Raw genomic sequence first — 23140 nt, forward strand, 5'->3', positions numbered from 1 at the left:
TGGAATGGTTGATTTTTGCTGCTTGTGTTGCTAGAAGGTTGTCAAACATTTTCTTGCGTTGTGTGCCTTTGAGTGGGGGGAAGGTGAAAGGGTTCGATGTTCTTCTGTGTCTTGAGGTGGAGATTTGGTTTAAGCGGTTATTTAGATAGGAGGGGGAAGAGCCGTGTAATGCTTTGAATATCAGGCAGTAGAATTTGAATTGGATTCGTGCTTGTATGGGTAGCCAGTGAGAGTCTAAGAAGGCAGTTGTTATGTGATCATATTTTTTGAGTGAGTAGATCAATCTGAGGGCGGTGTTTTGTATGGTCTGGAGTTGTTTTATCATAGTGGCTGGACAAGGAAGATATAGGGAGTTGCAATAATCCAGCAGACCTAAGACTAGGGATTGGACGATTAGTCTAAATTGTGCTTGGTCAAAGAATTTTCTGATTTTACGGAGATTTCTCATGGTTAGAAAAGCTTTTTGGGTTGTTTTGTTGATCTGGGGCTGCATTGTGCAACATCTGTCTATCGTAACTCCTAGGAGTTTTAGTTCGGGTTGTATTGGGTATTTGGTATTTTTGATTTTCAGTTCAGTGATGGTAGGAGTTTGGGCTTTTTCGAGCAAAAGGAATTTTGTTTTTTCAGAATTTAGTTTTAGTTTGTGATCCATCATCCATTTTTCTACTGTGTCTAAGGTTGTTTCTAGCTTTGTTGTGGTGGTGGTCTCTGATGGGTCGAATGGGAGGATTATGGTGATGTCATCAGCATAGCTGAAAGATGTGACATCTAGGATATCTAAAGTGGCTCCTAGGGAGGAGATAAAGAGGTTGAAGAGCGTAGGTGAGAGAGGTGATCCTTGTGGAACTCCGCAGGGATTTGTCCATGGTTCTGATTTGATATCATTGTATTTTACCCTGTAGGTTCTAGATTTGAGGAACCCCTGAAACCATTTGTAGACCTTGCCTGAGATTCCTATGGCGTCGAGAATTTGTAGTAATAAGGTGTGGTCAACTAGGTCAAATGCTGCGGAGAGGTCTAATTGTATTAATATCATTTTTTTTCCTTTACTGATGTGTTGTCGGGCTGTATCTAGTAATGTGACAAGTAGTGTTTCTGTACTATGGTTAGTTCGGAATCCTGATTGTGAGGGGTGGAGTAGGTTATGTTTTTCCAGATATTCGGTGAGGTATTGTGCCACTAGGCCTTCTATTATTTTAACGTACAATGGTATTGAAGCGATAGGTCTGTAGTTGGAGGGGCTATCTATTGGGCCTTTGTGATCCTTTATGATTGGAGTGATTAAGATCTCTCCTAGGTCCTGTGGGAATTGGCCTTCTGTCAATGTGGTTTGAATCCATAGCATGAAGTTGGTTTTGAATGTGGTGGAGGCGTTTGATAATATGTAGGTGGGGCAATTATTTAGGTCACTGGAAGCATGGCTGTATTTATTGTAGAGTCGGTTCATATCCGACCAGACTAGAATTGGGAAATCGGACCAGCTTCTGTCTGCTACGATGGCTTCGCTAGTTGATGGGTTTGTTGTTATCTTTTCTAGATGGGTGTGTGTGTTGATGAATGTAGATCTGATATTGGTGATCTTGTTTTTGAAATGGTCTGCTAGGTGGATGGCTGTTGGTGGGTGGATACCTTGGGTGGAGAGGTAAGGTTTGGTATCTGTGAGGTTCTTTAATAGATTAAATAGCTTTTTTGTGTCTGGGATTTTTTTGCCTATCATATTGGAGTAGTAGGTTTTTCGTTTTTCCTTGAGTTTGGTTTTGTATTGATTAATTTGGTATCTCCATGTAGTTTTAGTGTGTTCTAAACACTTGTTTTTTTTCCATACTCTTTCTAGTTGTCTGCAGAGCTTTTTAGATTGGAGAAGTTCGGCGTCGAACCATTTATCAGAAGGTCTGCATATTTTGAATTTTAGTTTTTCTGGGGCTAGCTCATTTAGAATGGTTTCGCTTATGGATCTCCATTGGGATATAAATTCGTTGGGAGCTATGTTGGTGGTGGCGTGGTCTGCTTTATCCCAGAATATGGAGGGTTCGATTTTTTGGCGTGTTTTGAAGGAGGTTTTTATTGGAGGTTGTTTGTTAATGTTTTGAGGCCAGTTGATGTCAAAGGTGTATTTATAGTGATCTGACCAAAGGGAGGGGTGCCATGCCCCATTAGAGATATTGATTTTGGGTTTGTGAAGATGTTGGGTCATATAAGCAGCAAGATCTAATTGGTGTCCTTTTTCGTGTGTGGATTGGGGATTGAGGATCTGGTAGTTTAGTGCATTGAGGTATGAGAGTAAATTTATTACTTGTTTTGAGGTGTGATCTTCTAGATGGAGGTTTATGTCTCCTAGGAGAAGGTTATGAGGTGATGTTAGGGAGTTCTGGTAAATAAATTCTTCAAGCGCTTGTTTGTTGTCATTCCATTTTCTTGGTGTTGAGTAACAGAGGATGCATGTTAGAGTTTCTATGAGAGAATCATCGGATAGTTGACAGGCTAGGAGATCTAGGTGGGGTGTGGAGTGTTTGTCTAGGGTCTTTATATTGATGTTGTTTTTGAGTATGATGGCTAGGCCTCCACCACGTTTTTTTTTTCTGCAGATTAATTCAATTTTATAACCCATTGGGCAGAGTTCTGTGATGGAGGGATCGGATTCTGAGGTTAACCAGGTTTCGGATAGGAATAAGCAGCTTAGTTGTTTTTTAATTATCCAGTCCTTAATAAGGTCTGCTTTTGTGCTTATTGATCTGATGTTCATATATGCACAGGATAATGTAGTGTTAAGTGTTTGGGGAGTGGGTGAGCAGTTTGGGTGGAGGAGATTTTCTTTGGTTAGTGGGTGATAGTTGTGGTTTACCGATTTTGGTTTTAGGGTTGGTCTATTTCTCCAGTTGGTTGGTATGCTGATATGGTTAAGTGAGGAGCAGTCTATCAAGTTTCTGGGTGAGTATAGTTTTCTGGTAGGTGGATGGAATCTATGGGATTTTGTTAAGGTTGGGATAAAGGATGTATGATATCCTTCTGCTTTTCTGTTGGTTAGGAGTAGGAAGAATATTAAATGTAGGAGTGTGATTGTAGATAAATTGGGAAGCATAGTTATTTTTGTTTAGGGAGTCAGAGAGTCTGGAGTTAGGTACTTGGTGTGCGGCTATCAATATTATATAGGGTATTGCTGGTTCATGGGGAGCTAACAGTGTTAAGTAGGATTAAGGAGATCTATCAGTGGGATATAAGAGTATCGGCAGTAGCAATTTGTCTATGCTTGTCAGGTGGTTTTGGAGATAAACAGTACTATCAATTTAACAGGATCTATGAGGTAATGCAGAAATACAGTACTATCAGCTTGACAGGTTATATAAAGATATATGGTTATTTAGAGGATATCTAGTATTAATAGCTATCAGGCTCTAAGAGTGTATGTAGGTTCTTTTGGAGGTAAATAGTATTATCATTTATCAATCTATATGTAGAATTATTGGTTATTAAACAGTATTATCACTTATCAATCTATATGTAGAAATACAAGTTAGTTAAGTAATACTATCAATTATCTAGCTATATGAAGAAATACATCTAGTAATTGTATGTCTCTAATGGAAATATATGCTTAACAGTTATTTATGCAGGTAGGCAGTTTTATTTTCAAGTCTATGGGCTCCTGGTTGTAGCGGCTGGACCCGCTGCTGCTTAGGTGTATAAGCAATTGATTTTCCACTGCTGCTGATGTTTAAAGGCAGGCAGATTGATCTCTCCAACTGATTGCATGGGGAGGGGCTCACATGCCTAGCTGTATCGTGGTAAAGGGCTCCCGATAGTGGCGGCTGGTCTTGCTGCTGCTTAGGTGTAAAAGCAGTTGATCTTCTTAGCGGATTGCAGGGGGGGAAGAGTTCATACTCTTGGTAGGATCGGGTCTGTGGACTCTCGGTGGTTGTGGCTGGTCTTGTTGCTGCTTAGGTGTAAAAGCAGTTGATCTCCACTGCTGCTGATATTTAAAAGCAGGCAGATTGATCTCTCCAATGGACTGCAGGGGGAGGAGTTCACACTCCTGGCAGGATCGGGTCTGTGGGCTCTTGGTGGTTGCGGTAAGTCTCGCTGCTGTTTGGATGTAAAAGCAGTTGTTTTTCTACTGCTGCTGATATTTAAAGCAGGTAGATTGATCTCTAAAACGGGATATAGGGGGAGGAGCTCACATGCCTGGTTGGATCGGGGCAAGGGCTCCTATTATAGGCAGCTGGTCTTGCTGCTACTTAGGTGTTAAAGCAGTTGATCTTCCTAGCGGACTGCAGGAGGTGTGGAGCTCACATTCCTGTCATGATCTGGTCTATGGGCTCTTGGTAGTTGCGGTTGGTCCCAATGCTGCTTTGGTGTAAAAGCAGTTGTTCTCCCATGTGTTGACATTTATCAAAAAAATGATCAATTTCATAAGATCTCGAGGCTTAAATCAGCGGCAATTCTCTGCTTTCTTAAGTGAATTAGAAAGTGAATATTCCGGTTTGTCCTACTTTACCGAGGTACGTTGGCTATCCTGCTCCAAGGTCCTTAAACAATTCTGGGACTTGAAAGAAGAAATGTGTCAGTTTGTAATAACTAAAAATCAAGACACAAGGTTGTTTTCTGATTCACTATGGTTACAAGATTTCTCCTTCATGGTTGATATAACACAACACTTAATTTAAATTTAAAACTGCAAGGAAAAGATCAGATCATTACAAACATATGTGATCAAGTTAAAGTGTTCCAATGCAACGTAAACTGTTTCTTTGGGAAAAGCAGTTGAAAAAGGAAGATTTATGCACTTTCCGATATGCAACATAAACCAAGTTTAGGTGAAATTTCATCGTATTAAAAAATACACAGAAAAAAAATTTTAAGCCTTAGAACTAAGTTTGAAACAAGATTTGCTGATTTTAAATCTTTGGAAGACAAGTTTTCTTTGATATTCTCAATAAATATAGGATCAGTACCTAATCATTTGCAAATGGAAGAAATTGAGATATAGTGCAATTCAGATTTAAAGACAAAATAAAGTGAAGTCGGCTTGCTTGAATTTGACAAATATTTGCCAGCCAGGTTTGAAAATACTCGAAAATTCGCATATGAAATTATTTCCAAGTTTGGAAGTACTTATCGGTGCGTACAGTTATTTATACTTAATAAACGAAATACCGTATTTTTCGCTCTATAAGACGCACCTGACCATATGACGCACCCTAGATTTAGAGGAGGAAAACAAGAAAAAAAATATTCTGAACCAAATTCTCCCTGCCAGGCTCTTCACCCAAACCCACACTCCTTGCCAGGCTCTGCACCCTGTCCCCCCTCCCTGCCAGGCTCTGTACCATGTCCCCCCTCTGGTGGTTTAGTGGTAGGCCGGGACAGGGCACAGGGTGGGCAGGGACAGGGCACAGGGCATAGGGCAGGCAGGTCTAGTGGCAGAGCGAAAAAGATTAACCAAAAACAATCAGATCCACATAAGGTTAATCAAATGGAGATTAATTAATTGATTAATTAAATGAAGGAAAGAATCTCAGAATTGCCACTTCATGGATCTTTTTTGGTTGGAGTCTCTGTTTATATTACCAATATGAGAAAATACTAGTGGAGGAATTAGGGGATTCCAAAAAATTTAAGGAGATTTGGGGACCATTGGAGTCTTATATTAAAGATCTCTAATAAGGTTTTACATGTTCCTGTCAGCTTTGAAATTCCAATGTCATATCTTGACTAGGGGATAGAGGGGGGGGGAGAGAAGGGAGGGGGAGGTATTTTTATACTTAGGGTTTTATGGTTAGAGTATAAGTGCTTCTATGTTTTTATTGTAATATATTTTCTTGCACTTTCTGTATATTGTTTATAAAAATTAATACAAATGTTGAAACTGAGAAATCTTTTAAATAAATAATTATCTGATAAATACAGAGAAAGAAAAACACAACTCTGTAAAAAGTAATTCAGAAGTATGAGTAGGATTTCATAGTTTTTCTATTTATTCAAAATGTGATACTATTTAGTTTTGTGAAAAACCTCACAGGATCCTTGACTTCAAAGATAGAACTATGGGCTCCTTTTACTAAGCCACGTTAGGGCATTAACGCGCGGAATAGCGCGTACTAAATTGCTGTGCACACTAGATGATAACGCCAGCATTGAGCTGGCATTAGCTGTAGCTGCGTAGCGCAGGTTTAGCACGCATTAAAATGCTGCATGCGCTAAAAATGCTAACGCAGCTTAGTAAAAGGAGCCCTAAGGTGTGCTAGCATTTTTTAGTGCACGCTGCATTGCCGCGTGCGCTAACCCTGCACTCCATGCCAAAAACTAACGCCAGCTCAATGCTGGCATTAGCGTCTAGCGCACACGGCAATTTAGTGCGCACTAAGTGTGCGCTAAAACCGCTAGCGCAGCTTAGTAAAAGGAGCCCTATGTATCTATAAGCTTGTTTGTAACATATCTTACTGCATACAATAATATAGCAGCTGTATCAAATAACCATTCATGAATACGGTGTCAGGTCAAAAGCGCGCCGGGACAAAGGCGCGCCCAGACAATCGAGCGCAGCGCGGGGGTGCGCGCCGCACAAAATTACTGTTTTTAGGGCCTCCCACTTTACTTAATAGAGATCGCGCCGCATTGCGGGGGCGTTGTGGGGGGTTTGGGGGGTTGTAACCCCCCACATTTTACTAAAAACTTCACTTTTTCCCTGTTTTTAGGGAAAAAGTTAAGTTTACAGTAAAATGTGGACGGTTACAACCCCCCAAACCCCCCATAACGCCGGCGCGATCTCTATTAACTAAACTGGGGGGGCTCCCCAACAAAACCCCCCCGTCGGATTCCCTAAAAACTGTAATTTTCTTCGGCGCGCGCCTCCGTCTTGTGCTCAGTTGTCGGCGCGCACCTTTGTCTTTCGCGGGGTTGTCTATGAACCATGAATACAGTTTGGATAGCAGGCCAAAAACACCTCTCCGATAAACAGATTGTTCATGATATAAATTAATAAGAAAAAAAAAGCGCATTAGTCTCTGCCTGTTCCTTTGGACTTTCAGTTTCATCAGCTGTCCTTTGTAGTCACCATTGTTTTACCATTGTCTTATCCCTTCACCATTACCCTCTAAAATCCCCAGTCATTTAATTATGGACCTTAGTATAGAGCGTTGGTCTTCCCTCGCAGTCTTCTAGAGCCACCAAAAGGCCTAATTTTCAGGATATACCTAATGAATATGCCTACAATCTCCGCTGAACACAAATCTATAATGCATATTTATTATTCAGACTCACATTGAAGCTTATCATATATTCATATTAAACCTAATTTGCATTACATTCCTCAAACTAATACATTAAATTAAAAAAAATTATGTTTAAACCACTTTATTCAAGTTTTTTTCATATATATTATTATTTTAAACCCAATTTTTATGCCATAAATGTTTAAAATTCTTAAATATATAAATATATTTATGGCATAAAAATATATTTATATATTTAAGAATTTTAAGCATTTATGGCATTACATTACATTACATTACATTAGGGATTTATATTCCGCCATTACCTTGCGGTTCAAGGCGGATTACAAAAGGTTAATTTAAAAAGAACAGAGAAACAATGATTAGCTAGAGAGGTAAATTTTAGATCTTATGGACATTTTGCGGGTTGTTGAGGGTGAGGTGGTTTGTAAAAGAGTTAATAGGTGGTCATAGTGGAGATTCTTTTGTTATTATTAGTGCAGTAATGGGTAGATCAAATGTCAGTTTTAGAGTTACTAAGATGTCGTGGTGTTATTGCTGTGTCAGGAATTTCTTGAAAAGTGTGGTTTTTATTTCTTTTCTGAACGTCCTATAGTCTGGGGTGGTCATCAGAAGGTTGGAGATCTGGTTGTCCAGCCTTGCGGCTTGAGTGGGTTTAAAATAATAATATATTTGAAAAAACTTGAATAAAGTGGTTTTAAACATAATATATAAATATATTTTTATGCTATAATATAAATATATTTTTATGCCATAAATTCTTAAAATTCTTAAATATATAAGCAATCACTCATGTAAACTAGTTGATTTTCTTATATATTATTTTAATCCAATAAATACATATGCAAACAATCACTCATGTAAACCAGTTAACTTCATCCACATCAAAATGTCCACTACGAATGTCCATGATACACCAGAACCGTGGTTCAACCCAGCTTGATTTCAGGGTAGAAAATGCCCCTTCCTCAGGAATTGCAACAAGAGTCAGAAAAAAGAGAAGCAAAACGCCGATAAAATCACCATTGCGGTTCCTGAGGAAGGGCCATTTCTGCCCTGAAACCAAGCTGGGTCGAACCGCGGTTCTGGTGTCCCAGAATGAAGAAAATAGTTTGATTTCATTGAATTGGGGACACTGAACCAAGACACTGTTCAGATTAAACAGAACTGCTTCAGCTTCATAAAGCTAAGTTCATTGAATATTAGCATAATTGTCGCTGTTGCTTTTTTTTTGTCCTGGCTGGCTATTGGGGGCAGTCACTGTGGAAATTAATGAGATTTTGCTAAAGATTATTTCGATGAATGCAGTGGTTAGAGCTACAGCCCCAGCACCCTGCAATGCTCCCTGTGACCCTGGGCAAATCACTTAATCCTCCACCGGCCAAGGTACATTAGATAGATTGTGAACCCATTGGGAGAGATAGGGAAAATGCTTGAGTACCCGATTGTAAAACGCTTAGATAACTTTGATAGGCGGTATATAAATAAATAAAATAAAATATAAATAAATGAAATAAATATTCACTAATGTATTCAAGTGTGAACCCCATGATGGTTTGTGGTTAATACCTCTGAAGGGCTTATGGAGGAGGTATTTTCCTGGTTAATTGAGCAATAGAACGGCTACTTTTTGTGAAACCTGCTCTTCAGAGCTCAAAACCTCACATGGAGGGTCCACATAACACTATATATTATCATTATTATTATTATTATTATTGTTTAGAATTGGTTAACTTTTTCCACAGTGGCTGCCTACCTTTAACCATTTATTTTGTTGGATTTGCTGAGCAGTTATCATAAATTGTTTTTTTGTTTTGTGTGAATTTTATATCTGCTTAATGTGCATTATTAGTGCATTAAGTCACACATTTCTGCATAATATTTTCTACGTTTCTGTTACATTATAAGATGCTGAGTTTTGCTTTAAGTTAGCACATTTTTGTGTTTACTTCAGGTGGGGGAAGTGAGTGTAGGCAGCCATCTTTTTTCCTTCCAGTGCTTGCCACTCTCTTGGCTTGTTACTCCATAGAGGATCATTCATGCATTTTGTTTACTATTTGGGCTGGGGGAATAATATTTCACGTGTAAATGAGTATCATTATTGTTTCTTATTGCTTACTTTGATGATGACTAGTATGTCTTTGAATGTATGAGTAAGAATTAATAACTATGGCTAATTTTAAAATGGTATCGCTGAATGTGAATGGACTAACCCCCTCTTTTATAAAGGTGCGCTATGCTTTTTAGCGCGCGCTAAACATGCGCTAAACGCTAACGCATGCATGTTATTCTGTGGTCGCATTTGCAGTTATAGCATGTGTTGATTCAGCACGTGCTAAATCTGCGCTAAAACGCTTAGCGCGCCTTTGTAAAAGAGGGCCTAAATCATCCAGTTAAAAGGAGGGAAAAAAATTAAACTAACTCTGATTTATGCCTTCTTCAGGAAACACACCTTAATTAAAAAAAAAAAAAATCAAATATAACACTGAAGGCTAACTGGATCAAGGAATGTATCTATTCAAATTCATCAGATAAAAAAGAGGTGTTGCTATACTAATTATTAAAAATATCTAATTTACAAATTGATGGCTAAATGTGTGATACTGATGGTCATTGGATTCTACTTAAATTTTCACTAAATCACAATAAATATTCCATAATTAATTTGTATGCTCCATTTATACATAGTCAAGAATTTTTTTAAAATAATATTCAGGCTGAAATCATTAGCAAATCACATGAAAATTTGATAATTGCTGGAGATTTCAATCTTGTAATTGATCCTTTTATAGATAGAAAACCTATAAGAAAAGGTGAAAAAACTAATCAGGATATAATTAATCTGATAACTGAACATGGATTAACAGATATTTGGAGAACTTGTCACCCTAAAGATCAGGAATTCTCCTTTTGCTCACATGTTCAACAATCATTTTCCAGAATAGATATGTTTCTAATAATAAAAAAAAACAACAACTTGTATCATATACCACATATTCCTCAATAGAAAGTATCTTACAGCCTCTTTTACAAATCTGCGCTGCGCAAATGGCCCCGAAGCCCATAGAGATTTAAAGGGCTTCGGGGCTCTCGCCGCGCGGCATCCGCTAGTGCGGCTTTGTAAAAGAGGCCATTAGTTTCAGATCATGCTTATATATCCCTTACTAATCAATATACACAAGCACCTCTTACATGGAGATTTAATAACAGTTTATTGAATGATGCTGAATTCATTAAAGGAACACAAATTGCAATTAATGAATATTTCCTACTTAATAAAGATTCTGTAACCTCTGCATTCAAAGCATCTATTAGAGCTTATATCATGTCATATACAGCTAGAATAAATAAAATTAACAGACATAAAAAAAAATCACAATTGAAATGAAATTAAACATTATAAAAATCTGTTAAAACAGCACTGGCCTACAGATATCTCAACTAAATTAGGGCCCCCTTTTATCAAGTCACGTTGGGATTTTTTTTTTTTTTTATCACCGGCTGCCTTAGTAAAAGCTCCAACGCTCAGATACTCGCTGATGGTCGGTATATCAAATATAGAATAATCTAAGCGTCGGAGCTTTTACCGCAGCAGCCAGTGCTAAAAACCTAGCGCAGCTTGATAAAAGGGGGCCTTAATGAAACTCAAATTTACATATCATGACCTTCTTAGTAAAAAAGCTAAGGGTGAACTTTTTATACAACAGTCTTTATTTTATGAAACATGGTAAATCGTAGCTGCTTACTGGAAAGGTAAAAAATAAAATCCCCAAAATAACTTATTACATCAATAAAAAAATGATGATGGTTCGGTCCTTACACATCCAGCTGATATTGTTGGACAATTCACTATGGGCTCCTTTTACTAAGGTGCGCTAGCGTTTTTAGCGCGCCCAAACCCCGCGCTATGTGCCAAAAACTAACGCCAGCTCAATGCATGGCAATGCAGTGCGTGCTAAGCGCACGCTAAAACCGTTAGCACAGCTTAGTAAAAGGAGCCCTATGCTTTATAAAGAACTATATTCATCTGAAAGTCCCTTAGATAATACCATAACAGTTGATTGTTCTTTTTGAGGGATTTGAAATGTATATTGATTTGATAAATTTGGTTGTTTTTACTTATTTTATGAATGTTGCTATTTGTAAGCCGCCTAGTAATAGGCGGCTGAGAAATTTGTTAAATAAATGATTTCCGGTACGAACTAAAAATTCCTACGCTATCAATACATGAAAGGGATGATTTGGAAGCTGACATCACTCTTGAAGAAATTCAATCCAGCACCTCTGCTCTTCAATCTGGTAAAACACCTGGGATAGATGAGCTTACTGCAGAGTATTATAATGCATTTAAAGAGTTGATTGCCCCACAACTGCTGAAACCTTATCAGTCCTTCGTGACATCTGAACGTATATCAGGAACCACTGCTGAAGCTTTAATCATTATCCTCCCAAAATCTGGTTGTGACCTCCACTGACGTTGCAAGCTACAGACCTTTATCTTTAATTAATATCAATGGTAAAATATATCTAAGCTAATAGCTAATCGTTTATCAAAATATATTGGTAAACTAATTAAATAAGACAAAACCGGTTTTATAGACAACAGACATTCAGCTATCAATGTTAGACTCTGTTTGCAACTAATGCAAAACTCTCAAAAATGATCAGTCCCTACTTTTGCAATTTCGCTGGATGCTGAGAAAGCATTCGACAAAGTTGAATGGAATTATATGTTCAAAACACTTGAATTATTTGGATTTGGATACAAATCCTGTAGTATAATTAAAGCTATATATAAATGCTATTCTGCAAGACTATTATGAAAACAGCTCCTATCTCCTTCAAGGTTGAACTTTTTAACTGGGTTTCTTCGTGCATGCATAGGGGCAAATTCCCGGAGGAACTTGGTCATATCCTTGTGATTCCTATTAGCAAAACCCCAAAGGAGTCTGTTTCCTTGACGGACAACTACAGACCCATTGCCAACATACCATTCTTTCTTAAACTAATGGAAGGTCTGGTTAACATCGACCTCACAAAATATTTAGAGAAGTTCAGCATTCTACATGATTCTCAATCTGGCTTCCATACAAATTATAGCACAGAAACAGTTTTAGCCTCTATGACTGACCATCTTTTCCATTTGTTTTCCTGGGGAAAAAGTGCACTGATACTGCAGTTCGACTTGAGCAGTGCCTTCAACCTTGTTGATCATGACATCCTGCATAGGTGCCTTGATTCCATCGGCATTTCTGGACAGGTACTAAATTGGTTCACAGGTTTCCTAAAAAAACATACTTACCAGGTCTACAGCGAGGGAACCTACTCCAATCCCTGTGGAGTGCCCCAGGGCTCCCCACTCTCCCCCTCACTTTTCAATATCTATATGCATCACTGGGAAATATGTTATCCGACTTAAAACTAAAATCATACATATACGCGGATGACATAACAATTATTATTTCCATAACCTCATTGACCCAAGAGACAGAACAATTCATCTCATCTGTCCTTACCAAGGTAGAACATTGGACTATGCATTCCAAATTAAAACTGAATCCCCCCAAAAACCAAGATTTTCTTGGCAAGGCCCAATAACAAGATCGTGAACACCTCCTTGAGACTAAATGGGTCAGACTACCCAATTAATCCTACAACAAAAATCCTTAGCATCACCCTTGACCGAAGCCTGACTTTTGAAGATCATACTAACGCTCAAGTCAAAAAATGCTTTCTCACTTTATGGAAACTTCGTACCATTAAACGTTACTTTGATTTCTTCTCCTTTCGACTGCTGGTTCAATCCCTGATCTTAAGTACCTTAGACTACTGCAATATTATATACTTGGGATCTCTCAAGAAAACTATCAAATGACTGAGAATCGTCCAAAATGCTGCAGTCCGTCTCATTTATGGCCTCAAGAAATCAGGCCATCTAAGCCCATATTACAAAAAACTACACTGGCTGCCTGTGGAAGCAAGGATCATCTTTAAGTTTGCTTGCTTTTGCTTCAAAACCATGACAGGTTCATCCCCAACCTATCTGTTTCATCAATTCGAATTCCCAGGCACAACTAATACACACAGTACCTACTTGTTCGCTTTTTCATCCCTAAAGGACTGCACCTACAAGAGATACCTCGATAGATCATTATCATTCAAAGCAGGCAAATGGAACAAATGTTTAACCAACTTCATCTGAAATGTACTTTTGTACCAAACGTTTAGGAAGTCAATCAAAACTTATCTCTTTGACAAATTTCTCTGACCCCACTTCAACCTTGATGTACTTCTAAAACACTTCCAGATAAACTTGACTAAACTTAACATGCCAATGTAATTTCGAAAGTTTTCTGTAATGTTGCTGTCTGTATACAGTCTCTTCCCCTGTAAACTGCTTAGAACTGTTTGTGGTATGGCAGTATATAAAAATAAAGTTATTATTATTATTATTAATAATAATATACTTGCTGATTCTTTTCATTTGCATTGTGGAACAAAGAGAGGATGTCTATTTGTCTATTGTCTCCAATTTTGCTTGACCTTGCATTGGAACCTTTACTATTAGCTATCCAATAATCTCATAATATTCATGGCATATGGGTAAATAATAGAAATGATAAATATTCCACATATGCTGATGCTGATGATTATCTAACTAAGCCTGACACTATACTTCCTAGCATACTTAATCTCATTAATTGATTCAGCACATTTTTGGGGTACAAAATAAACTGGTTGAAGTCTGGAGTTTTACCCTTAAATATACTTGCTACCAAGTCAGTATATAAAATATCTCAATCTGAAAATTTCATCCACAATTCGAGACACTTGTGACACTAATCAACCAAAGTTAAAAATTATGTCCAAGGTGGAAACCAAAATGGTTATCATTGTAGGATAGGCTTGAAACTATTAAAATGTCTATAGCACCTATTATATTTCATATGCTTAGTATGATCATAAATGTTCATAAAATACTTTTTGACTTTCTCTGGAATGAAAAATCACACAGAATTGCTCATTCAAAATTATTTCTGTTGAAAGAGCTGGGAGGGGTCAACTTTCCCAATATCTATAATTATCACTGTTCACATATATAAAGCATGTATTGTTTGTTAGATAAGCCTATCAAAGATGCTCCATCATGGCTATTGCTTGAACAGGGTGGAGGGGCATAATCGAAAGGGACGTCTAAGTCCATTTACGTCCATCTCGTAAATCGTCCAAAGTAAAAAACAGCTTAAGACACATTTTTGAAAGATACGTCCAACTTTTTTTCCGTTTCGAAAATCGTCTAATTATACGTCCTGCTGATCTGATCGTCCAAGCTGCTAAATCGTCTATCTTTATACCACATTTCCGTCCAACTTTCCGTCCAAGTCCAAAACGCCTAGAACAAGCCCTGTTGGATGTGGGAGGGGTCTGCAAAGTGATGGACTGCACACCCAGACAAGCCACCTAAATAGTGGGGTACCTTACAGGGCACTGCTGTGAACTTCACAAAAGGTGCCATGTCTTCGCCTCACTATAGCTCCCTTATAGGTAATGGTGAGCCCCCCAAACCACCTCCAGAATCCCCTAGACCCACTTATCTACCACCCCAATAGCCCTTATGGCTGCAGGAGCCACTTATATGCCAGTAAAAAAGGGTTTTGGGGGTGTATAGGGGAGTGCACATGTTTAAGTATCAATGCAGTGATTACAGGGAATTATGGGCATGGGTCCTCCTTTCTATGGGTCCCTAACCCACCCCCAAGATGACTTAAGCTGCATCTGGGTTGGAAGACTAGACTTTCATATGCCAGGAGGCCAGATGATGATGGTCTGGAGGCTGAATTTTAAAGTTATGATTAAAATTTTTATGGGGTGTGGGGGTTGTTGATCACTGGGCTAGTATGTGGGGGTCTGTTTTATGTGTTTGCAGTGCTTATCTGCTGACTTTAGGTGGGTTTTTGTGACTTAGACCATGTTTTACCATGTCCAAGTTCCGTCTAGGCTCTGTTGTCAAACTTTCGGTTCTAAATGCTATACGACTAAGTCTATGCCGACCCATGTCCCGCCCAACTCCCGCCCTCGACATGCCTTCCAAAATGTCCCATTTAGCTTTGGATGTTGAGCGGCACTATGAAGGCCTAGGTTGTTTAGAAATACGGCCAAAACCCGGTTTTATGATCGGCACTTGGACGTTTTTGAGAAATGTTCGTCCAAGTGCTGACTTAGGCTGGTTTTGGGACGTTTTTCTCTTTCGATTATGAGCCCCATATTGTTCATCCAATCTTGTGCAAATATGTGATAGACATGAAAGTACCTAAACAAGTCTTACAAAACTCAATTATTAAATCCACACAAAAAGCATTGAATATAGTGAATGAACATATGATCAATAAAATACAAGACACGACATACTGGTCTTTATGGTATAATTCAGATATAAAAATTGAAGGTAAAACTTTAATATGTTCACAATGGGCATGTAACAGTATATTAACAGTTGGTGATATGTTTATTCAAAATAATATTATGTCTTTTAATAAAGCTCATAAAATATATAATTTACCATTTAAGTAATGCTTTAAAAGGCTTCAAATGAAGCATTCCTTGAGAGTGCATTACAGGAACTCATTTCCTAATGATGTATTACCATCTGTCTTCGGCAAGAGCAAAGTGGAAATGTCCAATCAGATTGGTGCACAAAAAAGTGTCTTTCAACTCATCTGATAAATGCAATGGTCTTTATTAATCCAAATTAGTTCATACATCCAAAGCAACTCAACGACTCGACATGACCATGTATGTATGAGCTAATTTGGATTAATAAAGACCATTGGATTTATCAGATGAGTTGAAAGACACTTTTTTGTGCACCAATCTGATTGGACATTTCCACTTTGCTCTTGCCGTTTGATTTTGTGGCATTGCTTCCCCTGTTTTATTGTTACCATCTGTCTTCACCATTTGCACTCAAATTTCATCAACTGGACATGAATTGGTATAAAATAATAACAAAATTCACATCTAAATCACCACTCCAGAAATGATACAATTCTTGGAACTCTTCTTTTGATATTACGGTTAATGTTAATGACCTGAGACATCTCTGGTTAAAACGCATACATGTATTGAGATCTACTTCATCTAAACTGTCATTGTTTTTAATTGCACATCATGCATTATGGACGCCAACTAAATCACAGCTTGCATCTGCCTCTGCTTTGAAACTATGTTGGTCTTGTCAGAATGCAGAAGGGTCGCTTGATTATATGTTATTCTAGTGTCCATTGGTATATGATTTCTGGGGAAAAATTTGGCAAAGGTTTCAAACACCGTTTAACACGGATGCTCCACTGACTTACATTGGTGTTCTAGTAAATAAGTTTGGTGACTGTTACTCCTTTACTGATGAGGGAACTCACGCTTATATCCATTCTTATAGCTATTGCATTACAAGACATTATACACTCGTGGAAAAGTTTTCAATCTTTAAATTTCCAATTTTGGTGGCAATCAGTATGTTTAATTTTCAGATACAAAGCTAATATACATTAGAACTTATCTTTTAATCGCCATTTTGCTTGAATTTGGGAGCCTATATAGACATATGCTAATGGATCATAATTTACTTTTACAGGTTAAGTCAATTACATTTACTTATAAATAGCTCATTTCAATGTGAGATGGGGTGGGTGGGTTAGATTTATATTCTATCTGTTATTATATAACTATCAATGCATATGACTTCTCTATGTAATTAGTTCTTTTATTTCTGGCATTGTTTATGCAATCTTTGTTAACTTTAAAAAAAATCTCACTAAAATAAGAAAAAGAAAAGACAAAAACAACAAATGAAGTTTCTTCATTTTTCATTTTGTAACCTGAAATAGTATACCATACATAGCATTACACTGTAATTTTTTAAAGAAAAGGGAATAAGACCTTCCTGTACAGCTGTTCCAGATTTGAAATATGAACTTTGCTTTGGAGATAAGCAAAATGTTTCCATTTTCTGTCGAACTGCCCCAACCTTCAAACGATATGTAAAATAACACTTTCAATAGAGTTCCTGGCCACAAAAAAAGTCCCACCTCGTCTGTTTCTGTAATGTGTGTCCTCTCTTGACCTACAGCAGCTTGACTTATGTTCAGAAGATCACAGAGTGTGTAGAATTGAAGATGTAATACGTACTGCAATGCACACATCAGACATGAATAGCAGATACAGCCCTCTCATACATGCGCTCCAGAATGCGATGAATGCAGGCAAAACTAGGTCGGTCGGACGGAATCTTGCTCCAACAAAGGCGCATCAGATTGTACAGCTCCAAGGGGCAGTGTTCTGGGCAGGAAAGAATGTGCCCATCTCTCACAAAATAGATAACTTCTTCATGGGCCATTCCGTAGTAAGGTTGCATGCCATAGGAAAATATCTCCCACAGAACCACTCCATAGGCCCATACATCTGACTCGGATGTGTAGCGGTTATAGAAGATAGACTCAGGAGGCATCCAGCGAATTGGAATTGCATCATTCTCATTGGCTTTATAATAGTCCGCTGAATAGATGTTCCTGGAGAGGCCAAAGTCAGCAATTTTGACCACCATGCTTTCACCCACCAAACAGTTCCTAGTGGCTAGATCCCGATGGACAAACTTGCGCTCAGAGAGGTAAGCCATACCGCCTGCTACCTGCTTGGCAATGCTAAGGTGATTGGTGCAGCTGAGAGGAAATGGATTAGGGTCGGAGAGTCTGACTCTGGGAGCAAGGCTGCTGTGGCTGAGACTGCACAAAGCCTGGGGCGATCGATGTCGAAGATATTCATTGAGATCTCCATGTGCCATATACTCAAAGAGCAGGCACATTGGCTTTCCAACAGCACAAACCCCTGAAATCAAGGGAGAAACTAACATTACTTGCAATAAATTCTGGCACCAAGAGAAGCAAACAAGAGAAGCACAGAGGTCAACAGTATTTATGTAGATTTTGTTTCATGTAAGATGCTTCCTGTATTGTAGGAATATAAAGTTTGAGAGTAATTTTCATAACAATTTCCACATCTAAAACAAGTTTCCATGCAGAATATTATTATTATAAAATGACTTGGGGGCATTAGTACCCTTTCTACCTCCCAAACTCAACATTTACAATAGAATCTCTCTGGTCCCAAATGTAGTATGACCAAACCCCTAATTATTCTTGTACCATTGCACCATCAGTATTTATTTTATTTCGTCCATTTGTGCGTCACACATACCTATACAAGCTGTAGGTGACATTACAGAGGAAGGGGTTAGAAGAGGGTAGGGAGGACTATGGAGGGCGGGAAGGAGTGGAAAGGAGAGAAGCATGTAGAATATTTCATAGAAATTCCTAACTTTACAGATAGGAGCACCATCTATGTAAATGATATCTAAATGAATTAAAGTAATATGAAAAAGGAATAAAAGGGAGGAGCCGTTAAACAATAGAATTCAGTTAATAAAATAAAAAAGAATAGGGGTAAAAACAATGGAATAAAATTTAAAATAATTCATAAACTGGAAGAAAAAATTGAAAACCAAAATCAAATAAGTCTGGCAGAAGTCCAATTTGCTGAAGCAGCTCTGTTGCCTCAGCATATTTTAAATAATCCCAACAGCAAAAGTCCAGATGGGACAGATATCACGCGGGCTTTCCAGCTGCTGCAGCCCTGACTCATTGCTTCCAGGCAGAAGATGCACACAGACAGAACAATCCAGTGCCGGGCCGCAATGCTCTCGGTGGGCGGCGGATGCTCATGGGCAGCTCTCCAAGAATACGGCACTCTGCCTCCTTCGGACAACATAGAACATAATGAACATAGAACACGATACAGATACTAATGGGCAAATTCTGTAAAGGACGCCTACAAGTTAGGCGTCGTTAAGACGTCCAGCAACACAACTCTGAGCGCGGTTCTATAAGCACAGACGCACAACAGAGAATCGTGCTCATCGGCACTCAGTGAATTTAAGCACATCTATATAGTTAGGCATGCTTTATAGAATCGCCTTTAGGCATCACATAGACGTCTTCACAACGTTATCGTGTTTTAGCATTATGATGTCATTAGAATGGCGGTTTTATGCTGGATTTTTTTTTTACATTAAAATTGTACACAGTACAATGGCATGCAGAAGGCAGCCCAATTTTACAGAAGCACCACTATTATGGGCTCCTTTTACTAAGCTGCATTAGCGTTTTTAACACACGCAGCATTTTAGCGTACGCTAAACCTGCGCTACATGGCTAGAACTATCGCCAGCTCAATGCTGGCGTTAGCGTCTAGTGTGCGTGACAATTTAGCGTGCACTATTCCGCGCATTAATGCCCTAACGCGGCTTAGTAAAAGGAGCCCTATATGCTATTTATTTATCTTTTAATCATTTATATATTGGCTACTTTCTCAGATTTCCCTTCTGTCCTGATGGGCTCAAGGGGATTAAGTGACTTGCCCAGGGTCACAAGGAGCAGTGAAGGGTTCAAACCCACAACCTCAGGGTGCTGAGCCTAGAGCTCTAATCACTAGGCCACTCCTTCCTCTATAGACAGCATGTCAGCAATGCACTAATCTGCCTCAATGCAGCACTGCATACGCCTTTCAGGGCTACTGATGCTGTGGCAGAGAAGACTCAAGCACGTGCTGTGTGGCTGCGGCAGAAAGATGAATATACATTATATTTCTATTATCTATGTTTGTACTCTACTTTTTGTGGATTTTCTTGTGCACCTCCTGTCAAGTTATAATGTTTTAAGAATGTCTCCGTACCTGAAGAAGGATATAACATTGCTGGAGAGGGTGCAGAGGCGAGCGACGAAGCTAGTAAAAGGTATGGAGAACTTGAGCTACCAAGAACGCCTCAGAAATCTGGGATTATTCACCCTTGAGAAGAGAAGACTGAGAGGGGATCTAGTAGAGACTTTTAAAATATTAAAAGGAATCGACAAAATGGAGCAAGCTCGCTCACCGACAAGGGGAAAGGATGGAGAGCAAGACACAGCGTTATTCAGTTTGTCAAATGTGACTCGGACAAGAGGTCATGGACTGAAGCTAAGAGGGGTCAAGGCCATGACAAATGTCAGAAAGTTCTGCTTCACACAGCGGGTGGTGAACGCCTGGAACTCTCTCCCAGAGGATGTGGTGTAGAGAATGACACGGTGACGGTTTACCCGCGGCCACCGCATTTAAGCCGCGGGTCATCGCCGAAAACGGGGAAGAAAACTAGCAGTCGCTGCGGTGACGGGGACAAGGCCATTCACCGACCGCGGAAACGGTGAACAGGTTTGTCCCGCGGGCCAATGTACCCCCTTCTAGGAACCGCTATTTCACCGTGCTCCTCATTTGTCATTTCAACCCTTCCTGCCAATCGCAGCAGAAGGGTACCCAACCCCTCCTGCCGGTCCTCCCAATGGCCTCCCCTAAGATCGCCGGCAGGAGGGTACCCAACCCCCCCTGCTGGACCCCCCCCCCCCCAACGAACCCTCCCACCCCGGAACCCCCTTAGTCTTACTTTTCAAGTTGGACCGGACAGCTCCTCGCTCGTCTGGCCAGCAGGCCTGCCTCCGTCCAAATGAGGCGGGCCCGCCCCTCCCCTCCCCTGCCTAACCCACAGGATCCTAGGGCCTGATTGGCCCAAGCACCTAAGGCCCCTCCTATAGCGGGAGTGGCTTTAGGTGCCTAGACCAATCAGGCCCTAGGATCCTGTGGGTTGGGCAGGGTAGGGGCGGGCCCGCCTCATTTGTACGGAGGCAGGCCTGCTGGCCAGACGAGCGAGGAGCTGTCCGGTCCAACTTTGAAAGTAAGACTAAGGGGGTTCCGGGGTGGGAGGGTTCGTTGGGGGGGGGCCAGCAGGAGGGGTTGGGTACCCTCCTGCCGGCGATCTTAGGGGAGGCCATTGGGAGGCAGGGGAGGGGAGGGGAGGGGAGGGGCGGGCCCGCCTCATTTGGACGGAGGCAGGCCTGCTGGCCAGACGAGCGAGGAGCTGTCCGGTCCAACTTGAAAAGTAAGACTAAGGGGGTTCCGGGGTGGGAGGGTTCGTTGGGGGGGGGGTCCAGCAGGAGGGGTTGGGTACCCTCCTGCCGGCGATCTTAGGGGAGGCCATTGGGAGGACCGGCAGGAGGGGTTGGGTACCCTTCTGCTGCGATTGTCGGGAGGGCCGTTGGGGGGGTCTACAGGAGGGGTTGGGTGCCCTCCTGCCGTGATCGCTGGGGGGAGGGGAGACTTGCAGCCGTAGCCGCGGTCACTATGCTAATCACGGCAGCATTTAAAGTACATGTCGTGTTTGTTTTTGCATTGCTAGCCCCAGGGGTGGTGGAAGATTAGTGATTGAAAAACTGTATGAAAAATAACTATTTTAAATTTAGTGATCAAAATGTGTCAGTTTTGAGAATTTATATTAATTAATTTTTTCTCTGCGTGTTTTGTTTTTGTATAGTTATTAACTAATATTTAACTAAGTTTTAAAGTTTTAAAGAATGTTTCCTTTATACGTAAATAAAGAAAAGTGAATGGGATTGCAGTGGCGGTGACGGGGCGGTGAATGGGGTGGCAGTGGCGGTGACGGGGCGGTGAAGAGGATGGTGAGACGGGGACGGGGCGGTGACGGGGTTGGTGAGACGGGGACGGGGCGGTGACGGGGATGGTGAGACGGGGACGGGGCGGTGACGGGGACCAATTTTTTCACCGTGTCATTCTCTAATGTGGTGGAGGAAACCACCATTTTAGGATTTAAGGTAAAGTTGGACGCACATCTTCTTGCGGGACACATTGAGGGATACAAATGATTAAGGTATTCGCCCAGGTAGGCCTGGCTGAGCCTCCGTGTGTGCGGACCACCAGACTGGATGGACCCCAGGTCTGATCCGGTGCAGGCATTTCTTATGTTCTTATATTCTTATATAATGTCATAAGAAGCATTCTCCACCAATAAAATATATCACTATTAAAAAGAGGAATATATTTTATAAAGATAGGTGTTAATTTGGGGAATGCACTTAAGTAGTTAGGTCCAAATTCTGTAACCAGTGCCTAAAGTTAGGCACCTATCTCGGAGGCGCCCAACCAGATAGGCACCTATCTAAATTGAATAACAAGCTCAATTAAGCTTTTTAATCAGCACTGATTGAAACAAAGGCGCCTATCAAGAAAGCGCGATTCTGTAACAGGGCGCCTCTAAAAATTTAGACGTCCTGCAAAAAAATAGGCGCTATGCATGTTAGGTATGGGCGTGGCTACGTGATAGATGCCTTCCTGCAGAATCACTGCTCTTAAGCGTGCTTAAGCGCTCGCATGGGCGCCTAACTTTTAGTTGTGCCTAGAGCTGGCCTATTTAATGGGCGCCTCCAAAATAGGTGCCGCTCAGCGTGATTCACTAAACAGCACCCAATTGTGCTTGAATCGCGCTGAACAGTGCCTATATTAGTGCCTAACTTTTGGGCGCTTCTTATAGAATTTTCCCTTTAGTGCCACTGAATATTGTGGCTTCTACCGATTGGTAAAGAACCCCTGTTGAAGGCTATCGAGCCAAAGCAAGGATCGTGTTGGGTCTAACTCTGAAGCTTGGTACCACTCAAGATGAAGGAATAAAACTGGCATTTACTGCTCTTCTGATCTCCAGTCATTGACTTGGTCACTCCCACTCTTTGTTGGAGGGGGCGGTGGGATTCTGTCTGTCTAGAACTGCTGATAAACCTTTATATTCAAGCATATAAACATTTATTTTTCCTGAAGCTGTTATACAACCCAATATAACTTGCCAGTCTGGCTTTCGGGGGTGGGGGGAGGGGGAGGAATATTATGCCCTAGTGCAGGGGTAGGGAACTCCGGTCCTCGAGAGCCGTATTCCAGTTGGATTTTCAGGATTTCCCCAATGAATACGCATGAGATCTATTTGCATG

General features: G+C 40.3%; 1 protein-coding gene across 5 annotated transcripts in view; it reads right to left on the reverse strand.

Moving 5' to 3' along the window:
• Nucleotides 1-16109: 16109 nt before the first annotated feature.
• Nucleotides 16110-23140, reverse strand: part of MUSK (muscle associated receptor tyrosine kinase) — a 185417-nt gene continuing 178386 nt past the window's right edge. For all 5 annotated transcript variants that reach the window (XM_033926451.1, XM_033926479.1, XM_033926469.1 and 2 more), the window contains one exon: nt 16110-18110. In XM_033926451.1, the coding sequence (XP_033782342.1) occupies nt 17428-18110 (683 nt within the window). In that variant the 3' untranslated portion in view covers nt 16110-17427. The remainder of the gene's footprint in view (nt 18111-23140) is intronic.

The sequence above is a fragment of the Geotrypetes seraphini genome, chromosome 1 (assembly GCF_902459505.1).
Source record: "Geotrypetes seraphini chromosome 1, aGeoSer1.1, whole genome shotgun sequence".
Lineage (NCBI taxonomy): Eukaryota > Metazoa > Chordata > Amphibia > Gymnophiona > Dermophiidae > Geotrypetes > Geotrypetes seraphini.